Below are 23026 nucleotides of genomic sequence, written 5' to 3' on the forward strand. Positions count from 1 at the left end.
AATAGCAGTGCTTCGGGAAGACGGGGTTAGCGAGGGAGCCTGAGTAGGTGTGCGGGAATCAGGGGAATTGGGCAGTTTAGGGGAATCATGTGGGGGGTTGGGAGAGACACGTGTTAAGGGAGACGAAAGGGGGACAAGTACATCGGAGGACTTGTAGACAGAAGGGGACTGAGAGATATTAGGGGACAGGGAGACAAGGGTGTCGTAACAAGTTATAATGTTGAGGGCGAGGGTAGTGAGTAGAGATTGAGAATAATCTGCTTGATTGGGGGAAGAGGAGTGTGAAATGGTGAGAAGGGGTAAAGGAGTAAGGAGGGGAAGGGAGTCGTTATTAGAAAACACAATGGAGGCAGGGGGGTCAAGTGCTGTTGGGAAAGGGTAATGATGTTGGGTGTAAAAGAGGAGGAGCGTGAGTCAGGGGGAAGAGATAGGGGGTAGGAGAGACGATGGGAGATGGAGGAACTGAGAGTTGAGGGAAATCCAAGAGAGGAGACGGGGGGCCGGGGACAAGATGGGGGTATCTGGGACTGGGGATTGAAGGGGTGAGAGGGAAGGGTTCAAGGATTGTGTGAGGGATTGGGATAGAGAGCTGAAGTAGGATTCAAAGATGTGGAGATGGTTTTCAGAAGCTTGGATGAGAATGTTACCAGATTTGAAGATGGAGATATCAATTTCTCCCAGAAAGGAAGGGAAGGGAGTGGTGGAGAGTTTCAGACCATATGGGATATTGCGGGAATTAGTGACAGGGAGGTGTCGGAGGAAAAGGCTTTTCCATTTAGAAGTGCGTTTGGTAAAGAAGATGTCGTTGGTGATAATGGAGGAGTTAAGGTTATTATGGTGATCAGCAAATAAGGTTTCTGGGTGGAGACAGAGTAGTTTATGCTTGAAGTTTTTCTTACCAAGTTTGGAGAGATGGGAGGGGTAGATGATAGACCAAGAGTTAGGGCCGAGTTTAGAGATGGGTGAAGCTGAGAAAGTGGGTGGAAGCGAGAGGGGAGGCATGATTAGGAGTATGCAGAGAGAAAGTAGGAGCGAACAGGTTAGACTATATAAACCACAAAGCAAGACTGTAAAAGAAGGAAGTGTGGGGAGTCGGGTAGCGTTTTAGGCAAAGCGAACTCAGACGGAGAGAGGAGAGGGAGAGGCCAGACGGCGTGACAACGTGGGGGGGGGGGGCAGCGTATTAAGTTAAAATATACGGGACAATTCTAAAGAAGTGGATAACCAAAAGGTGTCAGGTAGCATTAAGCCAAAGCAGACATATACAGTGAGAGGAGTGGGTGAAGCCAGACAGAAGGACAACAAGTAGAGGCGCAGCGTATTCAAATAAAATATACCGGAAAAAGGGGGGAGGTATGCAAAATTAAACTCACGGGTATATCGAAATAATAAAAATAATAGAATGTGTGGAGTACATTAATAAGGTTTGTAGTGCATGACAAAAAAAGACGGGGAGTACAAATATGTATAGTCAGGGGCAGATTACAATAATAAGGTCTGGGGGTGAGCTACATAAAGGACAACCTAAGGGGGGATAGTGTTGACATACAGAAAGTACAATGATAAAATGACAACAAATCGCAGCAAAGCATTAATAAAGTGCTTAAAATAACGTAATACAATGTAAATATAGAAAAATTACAATTTAACACATTGATGGTTAAGGTTTGGGAGCTTTGTTCACGCACATTCATTTTTTTATTAGTTTTTTTACATTGGCACTGGCTCATTAGCCTCACAGTCTGTTTGGTGTTAGTAACGGGTTCAGTACACGTTGTCACTTTTAGACGCACTGAGAAACTGTAGCTAAATCTAAATCTGCAATATGTACATTGCGAGAGTTTTGATTGTGATATCATATAATATTACTTTTGTAGTGCCCTGACACGGAACTGACGTACATGTCATCGGAATGAATATTGTTTTCAAGATTAAGTTACACGCCCCTGAAGAAGGGTCAAAGAGACTCGAAATGCATTGGGAATTTTCTTTGTGAATTATCTTATTGTTTCTATTTTATGTACAGTGTGGAACTCACCATTGTTTGATTTGTGTTTTGTACATTAAGTACAGCTGGAATGATAAATACTGAACAAGAGTAAATTTTTGAAAACAAGTGCTATTCATGGAATAATGTGATTTATTTGTTATGATGTTTTGGGACCATCTATGTGTAAGTTGATTTACATGTTTTGAAACCGAAGGGACTAAGGGTGAGCTCCCGGTCAGACCTGGTTGCTGCCAGGCCTCTACAGGGCCAGTGTAGATCTCCACCATATGTGTAGCCCCCATCAAATGATGTCTCCGTTCTTTGCATGCTCTCTTTATGTTCAACAACTCCTTGTCCGTGATGCTATAATTAGTCTCGCATGTAGATCATTTCTTGGAGAAGGCGGCGACTGGATGTAGCTGTCCCGTGTCTGGATGTCTCTGAGAAAGTATCCCTCCTATTGCATAGTAAGAAGCATCTGTTTCCGCTATAAACGGTTGACTGGGATCAGGATGCCGCAAGACTGGGGCACTGGTAAAGCACTGCTTCAACGTTTGGAAGGCTTGTTCCGCTGCATCAATCCACTGAAATGGAGTTCCTTTGCGCGGAAGGTGTGTCATGGGTTGTATCATTTTAGAGAAGTTCTTGATGAATCTACGGTACAAATTAGAGAAACTAAGGCAGCTCTGAAGGCTCTTCAAGCTGGAGGGCGACTCCCAGCGTATGATGGCATCCGTTTTCTTTCTGTCCATACAGAGACCTCCGGGTCCGATGATAAATCCCAGGAATTCCACTTCAGCGGTATGGAAAAGACATTTTCCAGCTGGGCGTAAAGTGCGTGCCACTGCAGACGTTCCAGTACTGCTGCCACATGTTGCACATGCTCTTCTAATGAAACTGAGTATATTAAAATATCATCAATATAGACGATACAGGATACATCCAACAATCCTCTCAATACTTCATTTATTTATTTATTTATTTTAAGGTTTTGTAGAGCGCGTAGTAACCCTCGAGCATCCCAGCGCTAGAACCAGAACTCCGGGGTGGACAGAGTCGGGAGGGGTAGGGGGTTTAAGGGAAGAGAGAGTTCTTCAGTGCCTTCCTGAATTGGAGAAGATTAGGTTCAGTTCTCAGTCTCCGGGGAAGGTTGTTCCAGTGTTTGGCCGTGTGGACCGAGAAGCGACGTCCTCTGGTCCGGGCTTTTTTGACTCTGGGGACAGTAATGAAGTTCTCTCCGCTTGAACGGAGGGTCCTACTCGCATTGTAAGGGATGATGAGGTCCTTGAGGAGGGGTGGGCCTTTGTCATGAAGCGTCTTATGGGCCAGACAAAGGGCCTTGAAGACAACCCTTTCTCGGACTGGGAGCCAGTGCAGGAGCTTCAAGGCTGGCTTTGCCGAAGATCTGGCGGGGGTATCGGTAAGTAGGCGGGCAGCGGCGTTTTGAATTTTCTGCAGGGTATTGAGTGTGACTTCATCCATGAAGTATTGGAATGCGGCGGGGGCATTACAAAGGCCAAAGGGCATGACCTGGTATTCATACAACCCAAATTTGGTGCGAAAGGCTGTTTTCCATTCATCCCTCTGCCGCACTCGCACTAAACGGTATGCTCCCCTGAGGTCCAGTTTGGTGAAAATGGTGGCTCCTTTTAGTTGATCCAGCAACACCGGGATCAAGGGCAGTGGATACCTGTTCTTTTTGGACACTCTATTGATTGCCCTATAAACAATGCATGCCCGTAAACCTCCTTCCTGCTTTGGTATAAAAAAAAGCGGCGAAGACGCAGGGGATGAAGAAGGGCGGATAAATCCAGTGGACAATAGCTTCTTCAGATATGTTTGTAGATACGTATTTTCTGACTCCGTGAGCGCATATATCCGGCTGCAAGGTATGCTTGCACCAGGCTCCAGGTCGATCACGCAAACATAATCCCGATAGGGAGGTAGTTTGCTAGCTTCTTGTTCATTGAACACCTCCTTATATTCAGAGTATTCTTCAGGTAAAGAGGAGATAAGGCGCACGCTCTGAGTACTGCAACCAGATGCTAATAAGGCTGCATGGTTTGCCGTTTGAGAAGGTGGTCGGTTTCTTTCTCTTGTGTAATGTTCTGCACAAAACGAGGAATTCAAGTTTATAGTGCGGGCTGCCCACTATACTAGAGGATCGTGAAGAGAAAGCCATGGCATCCCTAGAATGAGCTTAAAGTTTGGGGCGTCAATGAGATCAAATTGTATGGTCTCATAATGTGTTAAGCCAACTTGCATAGGTATCCTGTGAGTGTGGTAACACACTGGTCCTGACGTCAAGGCAGTGCCATCTACTGCTTTAACTGGTTCTGGTTTTTGTTTCTTTATACATGGTATGTCTAATTCATGGGCGTACCTCTGATCTATGAAATTTCCTGTAGCCCTGGAAACCAATAGAGCATGTACTAGTATTGGTTCTGCTCCCAAAATCTCCAACGTAACACACACATTCATATGGGCTACAGAGGATTGTACTGTATTGGCCAAAGCAGGGAAGACCTCTACGTTGTCTTGCCTCAAACAAGGGGTCTCGGTCTTGTCTGAGAAGATTAGTTTTCCGACGTCTCAGAACGGAATTCCACCACAGGTGCCTTCTTTATTCCTTGGTTGTCTTTACACGCCGTCTTGGTTTTAGATTTGCAGTCTTTAATGTAATGTCGAGGCTTCCCACAGTACATGCAGAGTCTTTGAGTACGTCTTCTATTCCTTTCTTCTGGGCTAAGCGGACCCCGCATGCCACTGACTTGCATGGGTTCCGTAAGAACAACAATTGATGGACAGAATGCAGAACAATGTCATACATTCACCCCAGTACAGAGATCTAGGCCTAAATCCATCGTTTTTTGGCACTCACACCACCCCAGGTCAGACATGGCCATATGCAAATCAGCCTTGACCCTGTGCCTCATGGGAACAGTCCAGCCCGAACTGCCAAGCCATGTCTTTCCTGGACCGGAATCAAGCATCCAAGGACCGGTTTCTGGCTATCAGCCTTCATCAGCCTGGATAGCTTGACTCCGGTGGTGTGGAGAGCATGGGACTCACGTCTGAGCATACCCATCCCACTCGGGGTGACAAATGCAAAAACAACAATTGATTGACAGAATGCAGAACAATGTCATACATTCACCCCAGTACAGAGATCTGGGCCTAAATCAATCGTTTTTTTGCACTCCACACCACCCCAGGTCAGTCATGGCCATATGCAAATCAGCCTTGACCCTGTGCCTCATGGGAACAGTCCAGCCCGAACTGCCAATGGATTTAGGCCCAGATCTCTGTACTGGGGTGAATGTATGACATTGTTCTGCATTCTGTCCATCACCTGTTGTTTTTTGCATTGGTCACCCCGAGTGGGACGGGGATATGCTCAGACGTGAGACCCGTGCTCTCCATGCCACTGGAATCAAGCTATCCAGGCTGATGAGGGCTGAAAGCCCGAAACCGGTCCTTGGATGCTTGTTTCCAGTCCAGGGAGGACCTGGCTTGGCAGTTCAGGCTGGACTGTTCCCATGGGGCACAGGGTCAAGACTGATTTGCATATGGCTGGGTTCAAACTGGAATGGCATGGTGAGCAAAAAAACGATGGATTTAGACCCAGATCTCTGTACTGGGGTGAATGTATGACATTGTTCTGCATTCTGTCCATCACCTGTTGTTTTTTGCATTTGCATGGGTTCCGTTCCATCTGAGTACTGAGGACGTTTTTCAGCCGCAGCTCTTGGCCTAGTAAACAGGAGCCGGGTGTCAAGACGTTGTTTATCAACCTTTCTTTCTTGAAGGCGATGATCTAACTTTACTGTCAGGTCAATTAGTTCGTCACAAGTGCTGGCATATGGACTACTTGAGCTAAAACGTCTTTTAGTTCCCCTCTTAAACCTTGATAAAACAGAGAGGTTCGTTTTTCAGGCGGCCACTCTGTTTCTATGACTAGTCTATTGAATGTGGTAATGTATGTTAAGAGGTCTTGTGAACCCTGTTTAAGTGTGATAAGTTCCCTGTCTAAGGAAAGTTGATGTGCCTTCCTGTAAAAGAGCTTGCGCATTTCCTCACAAAAATCATGGAAGTTGAGTAACATGGGATCATTCCTCTCTATTAACGGGAAGGACCAACTAGCAGCATTCCCTCCCAGGTAAGACATGACAAAGGCAGTTTTCGATTGACCGTCCGGAAAGACAGCAGGTTTCACATAAAGTGCAATTTACACTGACCCAAAAAGATGCCGATTTTTTGGGGCTCCCCAAAAACCTTTCAGTGAACACCGCATGCCTTCTGGGCCGCTATTCCCACGTGGTGTGGGATTCCGTGGCTGAGTTGTTGCCTCGGTGCCCGGAGGTCCAGACTGTGCTGTCTCAGGCTGTAGCTGAGGGGAAGGCCGCGGCTAGATTCGCCATTCGTTGTGGCTTGGACAGCGCAGACTCCTTTGGTAGGGCAATTTCCACGACCGAGGCGCTTCGGCGCCACGCCTGCCTGAGGTCCACTGGGTTCTCCCTGGACGTTCAGAGCTCGCTCATGGACATGCCTTTTGATGGCACTCGCCTGTTTGGTGATAAGGCCGACACGGCACTGGAGCGTTTTAAGGACTCTCGAGCTATGGCCAAGTCCTTGGGTCCTTCCACCACATGACCGGTCACGTCCACGTTTCATTACTTTCGTGGCCAAGGCAGAGGCACCCCTGGCCGTTCGTTCAGCCAAAACCCTGCGCAGAACCAGACTCTGCGGGCCCGTGGGCACAGCGGCTGCGGGGGCTGGTGTGAAGTTCATTCCACCTCCGCGACGTCTACCTCGTAGCCTTCCTCGTCAGAGCTTCGAGTTGCATCCCATGCCAGTGGGTGGCAGGATTCGCCATCACCTTCCCCATTGGCTTTCTGTCACTTCAGACAAGTGGGTGTTGCATCCAGCTTGTCCGGAGGGGCTACTCCCACTCCTTCGAGTCTACATTCCCCCCCCCCCCCCCCCCCCCCCCCCCACACCCCCTCTCCCGGCCATGCCTCCTCAGTTTAACCACATGTCTGGGGATCACTTCGCGTTTCTCCAACAGGAAGTCACAGCCCTCTTGGCCTAGGAGGCCATCGAGCGCGATAGTAGGACGTGGTTGTTATTCCCACTAATTTCTGGTCCCCAAGGACAAAGGGGGCTTGCGTCCCATCTTGGACCTCAGGGACGTCAAACGCGTCCTCCGAAGGAGAAGTTCAAGAAGTTGACTCTGGCTCAGGTCTTGGCTGCCCTCGACCCTGGAGAGTGGATGGTAGCCTTGGACTTGCAGGACGCATATTTCACATTCCAGTCCTGCCGGCTCACCGCGTTACCTGCGGTTCACGGTAGGCCAGGAGCATTTTCAGTTTGCTGTGCTCCCCTTCGGCCTTACCAGTGCCCCTCGGGTGTTCACGAAAGTGATGGCAGTGGTCACAGCTCACCTGCGTAGGTCAGGGGTGTCGGTCTTCCCTCACCTCGATGACTGGTTGTTGAAGGCGGGCTCGCCCCAGGCAGTAGTCACCCACCTTCAGACTACGGCCGAATTGCTGGGGTTTTCCATCAATGTGCCGAAGTCGCACCTGAGTTCCTCTCAGAAGCTCCCCTTCATCAGAGCGGCTCTGGATTCTGCGCAGTTTAGGGTCTATCCTCCCGAGCAGGGAGTCAGGGATGTTCAGACTATGATTCAGATCTGTCAGCCTCTATCCCGGGTTTGTCAGGATGACCCTCCGGCTCCCGGGCCTGATGGCATCCTGCTGGTACAACATGCCAGATGGCATATGCGGATTCTGCAGTGGGACCTCACGTTCCAGTGGGCACAGCATCAGGGCAACCTGTCTGATCATGACCAGATCCCGGAGGGCACTGCACGGCACTTGCAGTGGTGGCTCACGAATCGCGATTGGGTCAATGGCAGATCCCTCTCCCTTCCCCAACCGGAGCACACAGTGGTGACGGATGCGTCCCTCCTGGGATGGGGAGGCCACTTGGGAGAGGTGGAGATCAGAGGCCTCTGGTCTCAGGCGGAGTCCCGGCTCCATATCAACCTTTTGGAGCTTCGGGCGATCCGGCTTGCACTGAAAGCATTCCTTCCCTTTGTCCGGGGGAGTGTAGGGCAGGTGTTCACGGACAATACCACCGCCATGTGGTACTGCAACAAACGGGGCGGGGTGGGGTCGTGGTCCCTATGTCAGGAGGCTCTGCGCCTCTGGACATTGCTGGAACATCAAGGCATTACCTTGGTGGTTCAACACCTGGCAGGTTCTCTGAACGCCAGGACGGACGAACTCAGCCGTCAGTGCATGATGGATCAAGAATGGTGTTTGACTCAGATGTGGCGCAAGACCTCTTTCTGCAGTGGGGAGAGCCTAGGTTAGATCTATTCGCCACAGAAGAGAACACGCAATGTCATCAGTTCTGCGCGTTGGAATTTCCAAGGTGGCACTGTCTCTGAGGTGCTTTTCGTCGCGAGTGGAGCTGCGGTCTGTTGTACGCCTTTCCGCCTATACCACTTCTGCCCAGAGTGCTAAAGAAGATCAGGCAAGTCTGGGCCAAGTCATCCTTGTTGCTCCGGACTGGGCACGAAGATACTGGTATCCCAAGCTACTTAGCATGTCAGTCGATCCCCCGATTCGTCTGCCTCTTCAGGAGGACCTTCTGTCACAGCAGCAGGGGACCGTCCTCCACCCGAACTTCTCCAGTCTCCATCTACATGCGTGGAAATTGAGCGGCGGCAGTTGAGGCCATTTGACTTGCCTCCTGAAGTCTATGATTCTGGCAGCCAGGCGTCCCTCCACAAAATCGGTACGCCTTCAGGTGGAACAAGTTTGTGGCATGGTGCACAGCAAAGGCTGTTGATCCACTCTGTGCCCCACTTTCAGAGGTTCACCTCTTCCTTCTTTCTCTTGTCCAGCAGGGCTCTGCTCTGGGCACTATCAAAAGCAACCTCTCGGCCATTTCAGCCTTCTTAAGGCTTCCTGATCATCCTTCTCTTTTCAAGTCCCCTGTTGTAAATAGATTCTTGAAAGGCATCACACACATGTTTCCTCCTGTTCCCTTTGTGATAACTCAGTGGGACTTGAACCGTGTACTAACTTATCTGATGTGCACTCCCTTTGAACCACTTAATAACTGTCCTCTTCGCTTCTGACTCTTAAAACTGCATTCCTGGTTGCCATCTCCTCTGCCAGGAGAGTGAGTGAGCTCCAGGCTCTATCTTCTAAACCTCCCTTCCTCTCTCCATCCGGACAAGGTTGTTCTGAGGACTCGTCCTTCTTTCCTGCTCAAGGTGGTTACAGCCTTTCAAATCGGGCAGTCCGTCACCTTGCCCACCTTCTTTTCCGCCTCCGCATCCCTCGAAAGCAGAAGAGAGGCTCCACCGTTTGGACCCAAAACGTGCACTCTCCTTCTATCTAGACCGCACACGCCAGTTCCGGGTGGACGACCAGCTCTTTGTTGGTTACGTGGGCACTAAGAATGGACGGGCAGTGCACAAGCGGACCATCCCTCGGGTAGTTTTGTACATCAAGGTTTGCTACTCCTTGGTGAAAAAAGGAGCCTCCTGTGGGGCTGCGCGCCCATTCCACTCGGGCCTCGGCGGCTACTACCGCCCTGTCTCGGGGAGTCCGCTTGCAGGACATCTGTCAGGCAGCTCGCGGGCCTCGCTGCACACGTTTGCTAGGCACTACTGCCTGGACAGCCAAGTCCGGAGAGATGGCTTTTTCGGCCATTCCGTTCTCCAGGACTTTCTGGTGTGATCATGGTTTGCAGACCCACCACGGGGTTGGTATTGCTGAGGTATCTATTCTAAGGTAAGGAATCTAACACTAACCTGTTTCTTTCAGATGCACAAGTTACTTACCTTCGGTAGCGATATGTCTGTAAGAAACAGTAGTTAGTGTTAGATTCCTTACCGCCCCACCCATCCTCCCCGTTCTGCGAACCGATATCTAGGGTTAAGGACATCCCTTTCAGGGCCCTAGTTTCATGGCACCAGTGTCGGTTTCTATCATGGCTCTACGTTCCTGGCGCGGAAAGCTATCTACAGAACTGACGGCGCGCGAGGGCGGCGTCTAAGTACTCAGACGACGTCATCCCGGCGATCACGACGACGGACGCGGAGCCGCAGACGACGCCTACCGACGCACAAGGGAACTACTGACGAAAACTTTCCGGATCCAGTCTGACGCCTGGGGATATTCTAAGGTAAAGAATCTAACACGGACTACTGTTTCTTACAGATATATCGGTAAGTAACTTGTGCATCTGGTAGCAAGTTGGCACGTTTCCAAGGGGAAAAGCAGAAGCTGCAGTTTCAGGATTATTCCCATAGCTGATATTTGTAAAGATGTAATTTGAGATTAGTGCATATGTTAACCAGGTATTGTTTGGATTTGTAACTTTTATCAACCACCCCTTTTGAAGATTATCTTAGGTTCGCTTTCTCCTACTTGATATTTTGTACTTGGCTCTAGCTTTTCCATCATATTCTAAAGTGGGTACACTTATAATTATTTTTAAGTTGTGACAATGGATTATTAAAGAGAAGGAAAAGTTACTATAATTGTGGTTCTCCATCATGGGTATCTGCTCCACCATCCTAAACTGCCACCTGGTAGGAGGATGGATTACTTAGCATTTTACTAGGAATGCCTGGTCGCAGTCTGAACGAATTGATAGTATAGTACAAGATGGGATAAAGACGCTACTGGTTTCCTATAAAGGTGTAGTGGTAAGTGTCTGCTATATAGAGCTGCTACCTACTCCATTCTCCTTAGTTTAACATTTTCTTTGTGTGAATAGGGCACCAATGTGAACTTAAATCATCTTTTTCCTTAAGAGCAGTTTTAAGGTTCAAGTGTCTATGAAATATGGCATATTTAGACTTAGGCCGACTGCACTGTAGTTATGCATGAAAAAAAGCCATCTTTGTAAGCTCTGTATTCATGTTGTAAACAACGCTCCTGGTCTCGTACATGGGCGAGACAGCAGGTTCTCGCGCACAGGCAGGACAATTAAAGTGTTTCTGACTTGAAGGGATTACTACAGTGGAGAGCTAGGCTTGCAAAACTGTTCCCCCCGGTAAAGGTGCTCTGTTATTTTACCATAGCAAATTGTGTTTGTGTATGCATTTCCTTTTTTTTCCCAGACTAGTTGACAAATTTGTTTTCAGTTTGGATAAATGAAACAGTATGTATTGTTAAATGCATTGTTGCTAATGTCGATTCATTTTAAAGTCTTTCATTTCGTCTCTGTTTTACAGCTTTCCGCGGTGTCATGAATAATCCTTCAAAAACTGTACGAGACACATTAATCAATCAGTGTGCACAGATACTTGCCTGCTACCGAAAGAACTGTGCAAGCCCCTCCTCTGCCGGACAGGTATGTTTTATCTGAGTTTTAGTCTAATATATATATAGACGCTGTATTCGCATTGATTTGTTCCTACTGAGCTTTTAATTGCTCAGCCTTTAATAATTTAAACCCACCATTGCCCTGCAACACTCTTTCCCGCCCTGTCTGCGGCTTCCTAACAGTCCGCGGGACTGCAACGGACTCGCCTGCGCCAGGGACTCCCGTTCCCAGAGTCCCCAGAGGCGCCAGAACTAAGCGTCACTATCGTGCGCCAAGAGGCGCTTAAATTTCGACCAGGGCTCCTGCAGCGTGGGACGCGCGCGGGTGTAGCCTGGGCCAAGGGCGGGCCCGTCCGTGCCCGTCAAAGACCGGAGAAGGCTGGGCTGGGCCATATCCTTTGGCTCTTCCTATCTGGACTTTACATATAAGGACGGTAAGACTGAAGAGACTCATATGTAATTATAAGAAGAATCTATTAGTTCCCACGAACATTGATAGTGAGGACATTTTATTCTTGTTTTATTTTGGAAGCATCTGGATACACATTTTGCCTGTAAACTCTTGTTGTATTGATATTTTATCTGGTTTTGTTAGTTAGTTTGTAGCCTTTTTATGTTATAGATATATATTTTTAATGGTATATAACGAACTGTTCTAGTATAGACAACTTATTCTGAAATGCTTTATCAGGTGGTATCCCTGCTTGCCCAGCATTTATTATCCCATCTAATAGAGTTGAGGAGTCATCTCCTCATTGTCTAGACGAAATGGGGAAAAGGAATGCATCCAACATGATTATGGGGAAGAAAAAGATTGCTAAAATGCAAAAACAAGCTAGTTCAGCAGCTGAGAACTGTACACTTGATGCTATCGATGAGTTGATTGAGGAGGTAGAAAGTATGTTATCAACAGGGAAAGAGATTAATACGAAGGGAAAAAGTAAAATCTCCTCTTATTACAGCAGGAAAGAAAAAGTTGATACTGTTAAGGTAAAAAGTCCTGCCATCATCGTGCACCAACCTCATAATAAAGTTCTTACACAAACATTAACTGTGTCCCCCCATTCTAAGACGGGCCACGGGTACGACTCCCTTTCCTGCCTTAAGCAATTATGGTACTGCAGGGAAGGAGCAAGAGAGTATACCAAATAGCGAAGTAATTAACATAGAATGCTCAAAAAGATATCTGCCTCTAGTGACTAGTGAGGAAGGAAACCAAGGTGATGACCCAGTAAGCGAAGTTGTGACCAAACCAAATCGTCTGGGCCTGGTAGAGGAAGCTATACAGAATAAATTAAACCCCACCTATAAGTTGGTTCAGGACCTCTATGTAAAGCTCAACACTGTTAAAGATGAGGTTACTGCAATTAAAAGAATGACTGAAGTATTAATCAAACATTCCTCAATTGATCCTGGAATAGGAGCTATTTAACCAGGGGATAAAATTAACACGGGAAAGAAGGTTGACCTCGCAAATGCAAGAAAGCAGGTTCCTAAAACTTCAAATAGTTGCAATGTAACCCAAAATGCTAATTGTGCTGTCAACCATAAGTCTTATCCCATGCAAAGGTTACGAACTAACCCTCTGGAAACTTCAGAGCCACTCAAGAAAACTTTAGTAATAGAATAACCGGATGTTTTTAATATTCCTGACCCATTAAATTTACATTGCCAAGGGGAACAAAATAGTATAGGAAATAGACTGGATAGGTATGCAAATAGAAATTGGGAGACCGAACCTCCAACTGGGGCCCGAATGGGGGGATGAGAGCGGGGTTTAAAACACTGGAGGGCCGGTTCGACGATTTGGACACTGAGTTGGCGGGAATGAATACGAAGATCCATGCTCATGACCGAAGATTGGATGTGGTCGAATCCAGGGTCTTCCTCCTCCTTAAAACGGCTGGAACGAGTCGAAAAGATTCTTAAAGATGTCGCCATCAAAAACGAAGATTTGGAAGCCAGGAGTCGACGCAACAACATCCGAATCCCTGGCGTACCGGAGTCGACAGCCACTGGCCGCATGGACACATTCGTGGAACAACTGCTCTCTGATCTGTTTGGCAAAGAATCCTTCACTCAGGGCTTTGTGGTCGAACGAGATCACAGATCACTGGGCCCCCGTCCTAAGTCCGGTCAACCTCCAAGGCCCATCATCGCCAGGCTTATGAACTTCCGTGATCGCGACACCGCTCTGCGTGTGGCTCGCGACCTGGGAGAGATCCAATGGCAGGGGAGTCGGCTATCGTTCTTCCCAGATTTTACTATCATGGTGCAGGAGGCCAGGCGCAAATTCCAGGGAGTCAAGACCACAGCGAGAAACTTGGGCTTGCGTTATGGTATGCTTTATGCTGCCCGACTGTGGATGGACATAAATGGCAGGGCGCGGGTGTTTGACACTCCCACTGAGGCACAGGAGTTCCTCCGGGACTACAAAAAAGACCATGCGGCCGGCTCTGAGGTTCCGAGACCCACTTCTCCACCGACGCAAGCATCACAGTCTAGTGTGGACCTCTTTACCCAACCCGGGCTGCCGACTTTGACCACGGGCATCTAGGGCTCCACATCCCCTTTGTTGTGACCTGGGGCAGGGCACTAGGACCCTGCGCGGACACCGAGGGAACCGGACACCACATCCGGTCAAGGGTGTGGGAGGGGGCACTGCAGAGTGAGGAGAAAGTGTGGGCAGACGTGCGTGGGCACGGCATATTGTATATCAATAAAGAATTGCAGATCCTTACCTGTCTCCCGTGTGTCTGTGGGGCTAAGGACACGACAACTGTCGCGACGGTGAAGAAGAAGCGGAGCAAGGAGCCCACCCTGGTCCGAGTCAAGCAGCCAAGAAGCAGCGACGCGGGAGTCCACCCCGGCTGCCGAAATAGCGGTAAAAGCGCTGTGAGGTTGCACGCAAGATGAAAGAAACAAGGCACCTGCCATTGAACCAAAGAGCCAGTAAGCGTCAGCACCTTAGAGTGCTCATAGAGAATTAAAGCAGAAAGACGCGGGTTAGTTCAAACGAACTATCGCGAGAGCGGCAGCCATCTTGAGGACAGGCAGAGCGGGCCAATCAGGAGCCAGAAACACGTGGCGGACATTTTGAAAGGTCAGGCAAACCGAAAGGTACAAAAAAAAACTCCCGAGACTACGGCTGCCATTTTGGAGTTAGGCAACTAAGCCAATAAGAGCAAAGAACAGCGCAGCGGCCATTGAAATAGATAGGGAAACAGAAAAACAGAGCAAAAAGACTAAAAAAAAAAGACAAAGAAAAAGTGGAAATAAAGCACAACAAAGAGGAAACAGAGGGACAAATGAAGCAATAAAGAAAATAAGAGGAAGAAGAGTAGAGGAGTGCCAAGGAAGAAAATGAGCGACAATGATGAGAAGCAGAGCACGCGAGCAGTCTTCCGCAGGCCTTTACCATTCAGCCTATCGGAGCCGCAAGCAGGCATCCGGTGGGAAAGATGGATTGGAAAATTTGAGCGCTACATGAGTGCCACCTACATCCCGTATAGCAAGCAACTGCACCTGCTGGTGAATCTCGCAGGGGATGAAATAGAAGATCTGTTGTTAACATTCGCCGCTGATCAAACAGCGGATTACAAGGGAGTGATACAGTGTCTCACACAGAAATTTGACCCCCAATGAAACGTTGACTTTGAAAGATACTTCCAAATAACCCAGCTTGTCTGGTTCGAGGACCTAGACAAAGGTATGTGTATGGAATCTGATCAATTTGATCAAAGATTGCCTTCAGGAAAGAAAAATGTCTTTCTTGAGACCCCTCAGTCACCAGGGTTTTCCCACGGTGACATGCTTCATCATTGGAAAAAAACTGCAAAAAACACAGTTGATGGACAGAATGTAGAACAATGCCATACATTCACCCCAGTACAAGGATCTGGGCCTAAATCCATCGTTTTTTTGCACTCCACACCACCCTGGGTTAGACACTGGCTATATGCAAATCAGCTCTGACCCTGTGCCTCATGGGAACAGTCCAGTCCGAACTACCAAGCCATGTCCTTCCCAGACCGGAATCAAGCATCCAAGGACCGGTTTCTGGCTATCAGCCTTCATTCAGCCTGGATAGCTTGACTCTAGTGGTGTGGAGAGCCTGGTACTCACGTCTGCGCATACCCAGCCCACTCGGGTGAAAATTGCAAAAAACACAGTTGATGGACAGAATGTAGAACAATGCCATACATTCACCCCAGTACAAGGATCTGGGCCTAAATCCATCATTTTTTTGCACTCCACACCACCCTGGGTTAGACACTGACTATATGCAAATCAGCTCTGACCCTGTGCCTCATGGGAACAGTCCAGTCCGAACTACCAAGCCATGTCCTTCCCAGACCGGAATCAAGCATCCAAGGACCGGTTTCTGGCTATCAGCCTTCATTCAGCCTGGATAGCTTGACTCCAGTGGTGTGGAGAGCCTGGGACTCACGTCTGAGCATACCCAGCCCACTCGGGTGAAAAGTGCTTCATCATTGGGGCCATCCCAGTTTTGTACGAACTGTGGTGTGCTGCGACTTGCGGAAACTACATAGGCGCACTTTTTGTGGAAGACTGTGTAGTGCATTGTGGAAAGTGAGAAGGCCGGTACAGAACAGCCTAAACTATACTGATGACATCTTGGTATTTGGGAAAACAGTCAAAGAACATGACACAGGTTTGCGTCAAGTTTGCACACAACTGGAGCAAGCGGGCCTAACATTGAATGGAGAGAAATGCGAGCTGGGGATAGGGGTACTAGTGTTCTTCGGACACATTTTCTCTAAACAAGGGATGAGACCAGACCCAGGCAAAGTTGAAACACTGAAGAACACAAATCCCCCGACGGATGTTGCAGAAGTAAGATCATTTCTAGGCCTCGCCAGCTACTGTGCGCGGTACATACAGGACTTCGCCACAGTGAGCACACCACTAAGAGAACTGACCAAACAAGGACAGGCGTTCATCTGGTCTCAGGAATGCAACAAAGCATTCGAGGAAATAAGACAAGCAGTGGTGACTGTGTAAATCTGGCCTACTTTGACCCCCTGCTCTGCACTGAACTGACTGTCGATGCCAGCCCATTAGGACTAGGAGCAATACTAGCGCAGCATCTGCCAGGGAGAGATTCACAAAGAAAAATTGTTGTGTATGCAAAGAAAAGCTTAACAGACATTGAAAACTCATACTCGCAACCAGAAAAGGAGAGCATAGCAGTGGTATGGGTGTGTGAACACTACCACATGTTTATCTACGGGAAGTCATTCACCATTATAGCTGACAACCAGGCGCTGGTGACGATCTATGGCAGCCCGTCAGACAAAATACCACTCAGGATTGAACGCTGGGGCATAAGGTTGATGGACTATGTGCACAAGCCAGGGAAAGAACTCAACCCGGCAGACTACATGTCGAGACACCCATTACTACAGGCCCACAAGAGGACATCGATGGCAGAAGAATACCTCAATTTTGTACTAAAGCAAAACACCCCAGCACCGATAACACTAGCGGAGCTAGCAAGGGAGACCAAGGAAGCACGCTGCAAATGGGCATGGAGATAAAGAGAATGCAGAGATGGAGGCACATTAACAATAATTGCACCTGGGGAGCAGGAGTATGCAAGGAAGAAGTGCTAGCTCTAAAGAAGATACATGAAGAACTGTCAGAGACAGACACAGGAATAATGATGAGCGGGACAAGAATAGTGATACCAAGTTCACTCAGGAGGCAACTGGTAAATCTGGCTCATGAGTCACACCGAGGCGTAGTAGCAACGAAGAAACTGCTAAGAGAGAAAGTATGGTTCCCTGGCCTAGATCGCATGGTAGAAGACACCATAACGACATGCCATCTCTGTCAAGTGACAGGACCACCGGCTAGGCATGAGCCACTACAAATGTCGGAACTTCCAAGAGCAGTGTGGACAACACTAGCAGCTGATTTCTTTGGGCCACTGGACACGGGCAACAACCTGCTTGTGGTCAACGATGAATAATCACAATTTTCAATAGTGCGACACGTCCTATCGTCAACAGCAACACTACCGATATTAGATAACATATTTGCAGCATGGGGTTCACCAGAAACACTAAAAACAGACAATGGTCCTCCATTCTCAGGAGAAGACTTCCGCAGATTCATGGCCTACCTAGGGATAAACCGCAGGCAGATAACTCCGCTGTGGCCTCAAGCGAATGGAATGGTGGAGAGGTTCAGGGAACATCAAAAAGGCAGTTCAAAGGATGAAGCTAACGCAGATATCACTTAGCCAAGCTCTATGCTGGGTACTACGGGACTACAGAAACACACTCCACAACTCCACAGGAAAAGTGCCCAGCAGAGCTAGTACTGGGAAGAACAAGTAGAACGAGGCTACCACAAATAGAAGTAACTATGGCACCAGATCACAGCAGCATTGCAGCAAAAGACACAGAAGAGAAAGAAAAAATGAAAAGATATGCAGACGCCAAGCGACACGCCAGCTCGTCAGATCTAAAGGAAGGAGACACAGTGGTAGTGCTGCAAAAACAACAAAGGAAATCTGAAAGCATGTTCTGAAAAGACCCTCTAATAGTAACAAAAGTGAAGGGCTCAATGATCACGGCAGAGAGAGAACATCAGAGGATAACGGGGAACAGCTCACTCTTCAAAGAACTGAAGGAGAAGAAAGGGGAAGACCAGGATAAGGAGACAACATAACAAGAAGAGCAGGAGCACAACAGGAAGGAAAGAGACAATGGTGAGGGATCAGCAGAAGAGCAACAGACGGAGGCCGGCCCGAGAATAGCATGCAGGAGGCCAAAAAGACTAATAGAAGAAATATAATGATGGGAAGCACACCGACCTGTTCCCGGGCCGACTTGCATCTATCTCTATCTACAGATCCTGTGTTTCACTTTTCTCGTCACTTCTTTGTGACAAATGGGGGAGATGTAGTGAACTGGGGCAGGTCCCTAGGACCCTGCCGTGGACTGTGGAGACCCCGAGGGAACCGGACACCACATCCGGTCAAGGTTGTGGGAGGGGGCACTGCAGAGCGAGGAGAAAGCGTGGGCAGGCGTGCGTGGGCAGAGCACGGCATATTGTATATCAATAAAGAATTGCAGATCCTTACCTGTCTCCCTTGTGCCTGTGGGGCTAAGGACACAACACCCTTTTTCCCTTGGCCCTTTTGTCCCTGGCTTCTCTATGGAGGTATGGGTGAATGGTTGAGTGATGGCTGATGACGTTAAGTTACTGACCTCTAATGGGGGAGGTAAAATACCCTGGTTCTCTCTAGGATTTTCTCCGAACAGCTTTAAAGCTGGGTTTATTTATTGCTACACCCCATTTTGCTTAGTGATCAGAGAAAGTTTTTCTTCAAGGTTTGTGCACTAGCCCTTTTCGCCCAGTATAGACTCAACCTCTTCAATTAGATTACCTGTCTAGGCCATTGTACAAATATCTCCTGTATTTTCATGATTTTGGATGTTTTCTCCTTGCCAGATGGCGCCTCCAATACTTTGAGTTTCCTCTTTCTGTCACTTCTTAGTGCTCACAATACTCTCCCAACTTCGAGGTTTTGACTAACAGATTGACAGTTAATCAAATTGAATGCTACTGGTACCCCGAATCTACTTGTATGAGATCTTGATGGCTAACACAATAGCGTGCAGTCTTATGAGCCCCTTTGGCTTAATGTCATAACTTAACTATAAAGGTAACTTATGAATAGCAAAAGCAAATACACAGTAATTGTGTTGTCTGTGATCTCATATTGCATTGGGCTTTTGTTTGACCCCACAGATGATCTGAATGACCAGTGCTGCAGATGGACGGTGTTATAAGCCTGGAGTTTGGCTAACTTACACGATAGTGGCACCTCCCTTTACAAGAATCTATGGGGCTAGAAGCCCCCCACATATATTTATAGAGATGGAGCCTCCCGGCCGCATCAACTCAATGCCATGAAATACTGCCAGTGAGCAGTCGTAAAGAGACCCAATAGCTGGAGGGCTCCCCATGGTCTCCTTTTACCGAACCGGCACCGAAAAATAATATTTAGTCTTGGTTAAGGGCCTGAATAAAGGAAGAGCTGAATTGAGAATATCACTCAGCAGCAACCACTGGGCTTGTGATATCCCGCAAGCCTCCGGCAATTCCATTGATTGAGTCTGAGACTTCTCACAAGGTACGGGATGATACAGACAAGGCAGTATAGGGCTTATCTTACGCAATGGCAAGTGCCCTTCTCACAGATGCTGGTGGATGTCAACTGGTGGGTCAAGGGAGGCTTCAGGGCAGTGCCACTGGTGTGGCCGCACTAGGCGCAAAACCTGGGGAAGGAGGCGCTGACCTGAGGGGGGCCACTGTGTTTAGCAATAAATGATCATTTAAAAACACCTGGAGCACAGTCCGTACAATTTTAGGCAGTATTAAAAATGGCAAGATAACTCTTGTATTAATGTTCCTGCTAGATAGATCAGAGTTGTGTCTAGTGGCAGTTTGTACTTGCTATAAAGTAGCGCAGATGGTCAATATGCCTGCAACAAAAAACGTGTACTGTGCAGATTACAAATCTGTATTTTAGGAGGATAGCCGAGTGGATAACTGCTATTTTCACAGATATTCTTTTGTCACCACAGTTCATAAGATACAACCCTAATATAGAACAGTGACTGTTAGGAACTTTGATCAAAGAGCTGCATGCAAACTGCATAAAGTAGGTTAGGACGTTAGGTTTTTTCCACCAGTGTTTCTTGAAATATTCCTAATGTTGATGAAAAGGGTTTGTTTGGGTAGATAGATATTCTCAGTAAAGTCAGCCTTTACCAGTGCTTTAAAACAAATTAAATCAGAATATCTATGGAGAGATGAGGGCCACTTTTGCCTGGTTGTCATGAGGGAATCGGTGTAGGAGGTCATAGGGGGCGCCAAAAATGATTGTCACACATGGGCTTTAGAACGATGATGGATTCAACCCAGATATGTGACTGGGGTGAGTGTCTGAAAAATGTCAGTGCTCCGTCCATCATCTCCTTGTGTTTGCACTGTGCGCCAACAGTGCTAAAGACGGCCCTGCGTGGGGCCAAGTGGGAGGTGGCCCTGCCCTGGCTCAGTCTGGTGTTGGCTGGGGCAGTACGGGCCCGGGCTGTGCCTAGGTGCAGCCCGTGGACGGTGGATGGGTGCTATATAGCGTGCAGCGTGGGGTCATAAGGTGGGGCCACTCCTTTCACCAAACAGCAGGGCATTATGACACAGTGAGTCCCCGGTCATGGCAACAGCAATCCCCAAACCGCTAGAGGTGGATGGGCACTATATATCAAGATCTGCGGAGGAATCTGGTCCAGCTCCTCCTCCTTCCACCAAACAGCAGGGCATTATGGGACAGTGCGTCCCAAGTCACAGCAAACCTCCCTGAACGTCCCAGATAAAGGTCTCAGTGGGAAGTGAACAGTATGGAAAATATCTAAAGTGATGCAAGATTTGACACACTGTAATGAAACTCATGAGACATTAGTAATAAACATATGCTTTGTCGGGTCAGAAGAAAACATGTTAGTGAGACAAAAACATTCCATTCAACTAGCTTCAAAATAACACTTTCCCTACAGTACTGCTACAGACTGGTCTTCCAAATGTTTACATATGTATTGTAATCAAAATGCAGTATATCTATTGCTCACAACATTTACTCGTGCATCCTTGACTGGCGAGAATCAATCACCATGACCATCAGTTTTTATTAGGTTGAGCCTGGGCAGCGCATGCACTGCTTTCCGAAGCATGCTATATTGGAGTATGGACTTGAAGCTCTGCCCTCTCTCTGCCCATATTTTTCATTGCCTTGTGTCACTGTCCTTTGTAAATTCTGGCTTCTGATTAGCCTTGTCTTCATTTTTAACATCCCATGAGGATTGGCCCTTTTACTTCTCATGTTAGACGGTATGTCTTTTTAAGTCTGTAAGCACCATTTTCTTTAATGAGTTTCTCGTACTGCAGGCAGGACATGCTTTCCTGTAATATTTAGCACGCCATAAGCGTTTTCCTTTTCTAAGCAGCCCGGGACAATGGCGGCCACTACTTTGAAATGAATAGGTCTCGCATTTACAAGAGTTTGAGCTATGTCCATTGTAAATGACAATGCCTTTGATTTATGTGTTAATTATCAAAACAGATAAATAAGTCATTATCAATCAATCAATTCACTTTATTTGGTCTTTGCATAAAACCATAAACCTAAAATCAAACAGTGTTTACAAAGAAATCTATCATAAAAAGAATCTACCAAATAACATCAAATACTATACACCTAAATAAAATATGGTATAAGATGAAAGTATATGATATATATATATATATATTTTTAATTCATAAAAAGTCCGTAGAACAGACTAGATTTAAAGTAGCGAAACTTTCATAATCGCATCTCATCTATCCTTTGTATACCTCAGGGTTAATCACAACTAGCTTGAAGCATAACAGCAGATTAAAAAAAAAAAAAGCGAAGGACCTAAAATATAATGTTACCATTAAAAAAAAAAAAGCAGGGCGCACCTGCCTAAACTTAAGCTTTTTCAGAATGGGGATGAAAAAAGTCTTCCGGGGTTCCCTCATAATACCTACAGAAGATTATAAAATGAAGCATGTCCTGTGAAGACTTACCGTCACAGCCATAGGACATTAATCTTTGACCCCTACCAATAGCTCAAATTCTCACAAATGCAAGACCTGCGGCATTGCAAATGCTTGTTATAAATGTTCCTTGTCACTAAATAGCCATTTATTTCAGTGGCCTTTACATGCTTGTGTGCCTTCTATTTGTATACTGTATCACGTAACGTGCATTCAACATTTCCATTGTTAGTCGATTTGGGCAACATACTTCCTTAATTGTTTTCGCCATTCCATTTCAAGCATTGTTTTTCCCAATGTGATCAGCTTTATTTTTTTATTGTATTCCAAATTTTTAGCATTTGCTTTAGAGTCCAGTTTGAATGATTATGAAGCAGAGTTTTTTTTTTCGATGACTTTCATGTATGTCATTATTGTATAGGACGCGCCAGGCTGATTTTGTTTTTGTTTTAAGATCAAATATGTTGCTTTTTGACTGCTCAGTCATTTTATATCTCTGGTTTGCAGTCACCTGGGCTTTTTTTTTATGCATCTCGGTATACTTCATGCTTAAACACCAGCAAGTTACTGGTCTATGTTTGAATTTTAAAGCACTCCATATGTCACCTTAAAGAGCTTTGTCACCTAACACAATTTTATTTCTTTGGCTTAGTGAATTTCCAACTATCATTTCATTCTCTTTCTTGCCTGTGAACTTGCACTGATTTATTAACAACTGTCTTCCACTTATGAAGATTCACTGCACCTCACCTTTGAATTTCCCAGGCGTTGAAGAACCGGGCCTTATGGGCCTGGCAGCGCAGGGCACGCCTTAAATCTCCGAGTTCACCTGCCTTGTCGAACAGAGACACGAGACACTCTGTTAGGCGTAGAAAACCACGTTTATTAGCTGCAGCTAAGCACAGTTGTCCCAGAAGTACAAAGTAGGTTCTTAGGAGACTGCCACTTTACTACGTGGCGCACAATCTTTTATAGCACACATATTTACAACGTGTACTCCCAATACATACAAGGCTGGCCAATAAGAAAAGTTGAAAAACAAGCTATCAAGTGTCCCACATACGCCCTT

General features: G+C 47.0%; 1 protein-coding gene across 8 annotated transcripts in view; it reads left to right on the forward strand.

Moving 5' to 3' along the window:
- SEC24C (SEC24 homolog C, COPII component) overlaps positions 1-23026 on the forward strand; it is a 1539459-nt gene that overhangs the window by 1295048 nt on the left and 221385 nt on the right. For all 8 annotated transcript variants that reach the window (XM_078643234.1, XM_078643230.1, XM_078643232.1 and 5 more), the window contains one exon: positions 11253-11371. In XM_078643234.1, the coding sequence (XP_078499360.1) occupies positions 11253-11371 (119 nt within the window). The remainder of the gene's footprint in view (positions 1-11252; positions 11372-23026) is intronic.

Source organism: Lissotriton helveticus, chromosome 5_1 (assembly GCF_964261635.1).
Source record: "Lissotriton helveticus chromosome 5_1, aLisHel1.1, whole genome shotgun sequence".
Taxonomy (NCBI): domain Eukaryota; kingdom Metazoa; phylum Chordata; class Amphibia; order Caudata; family Salamandridae; genus Lissotriton; species Lissotriton helveticus.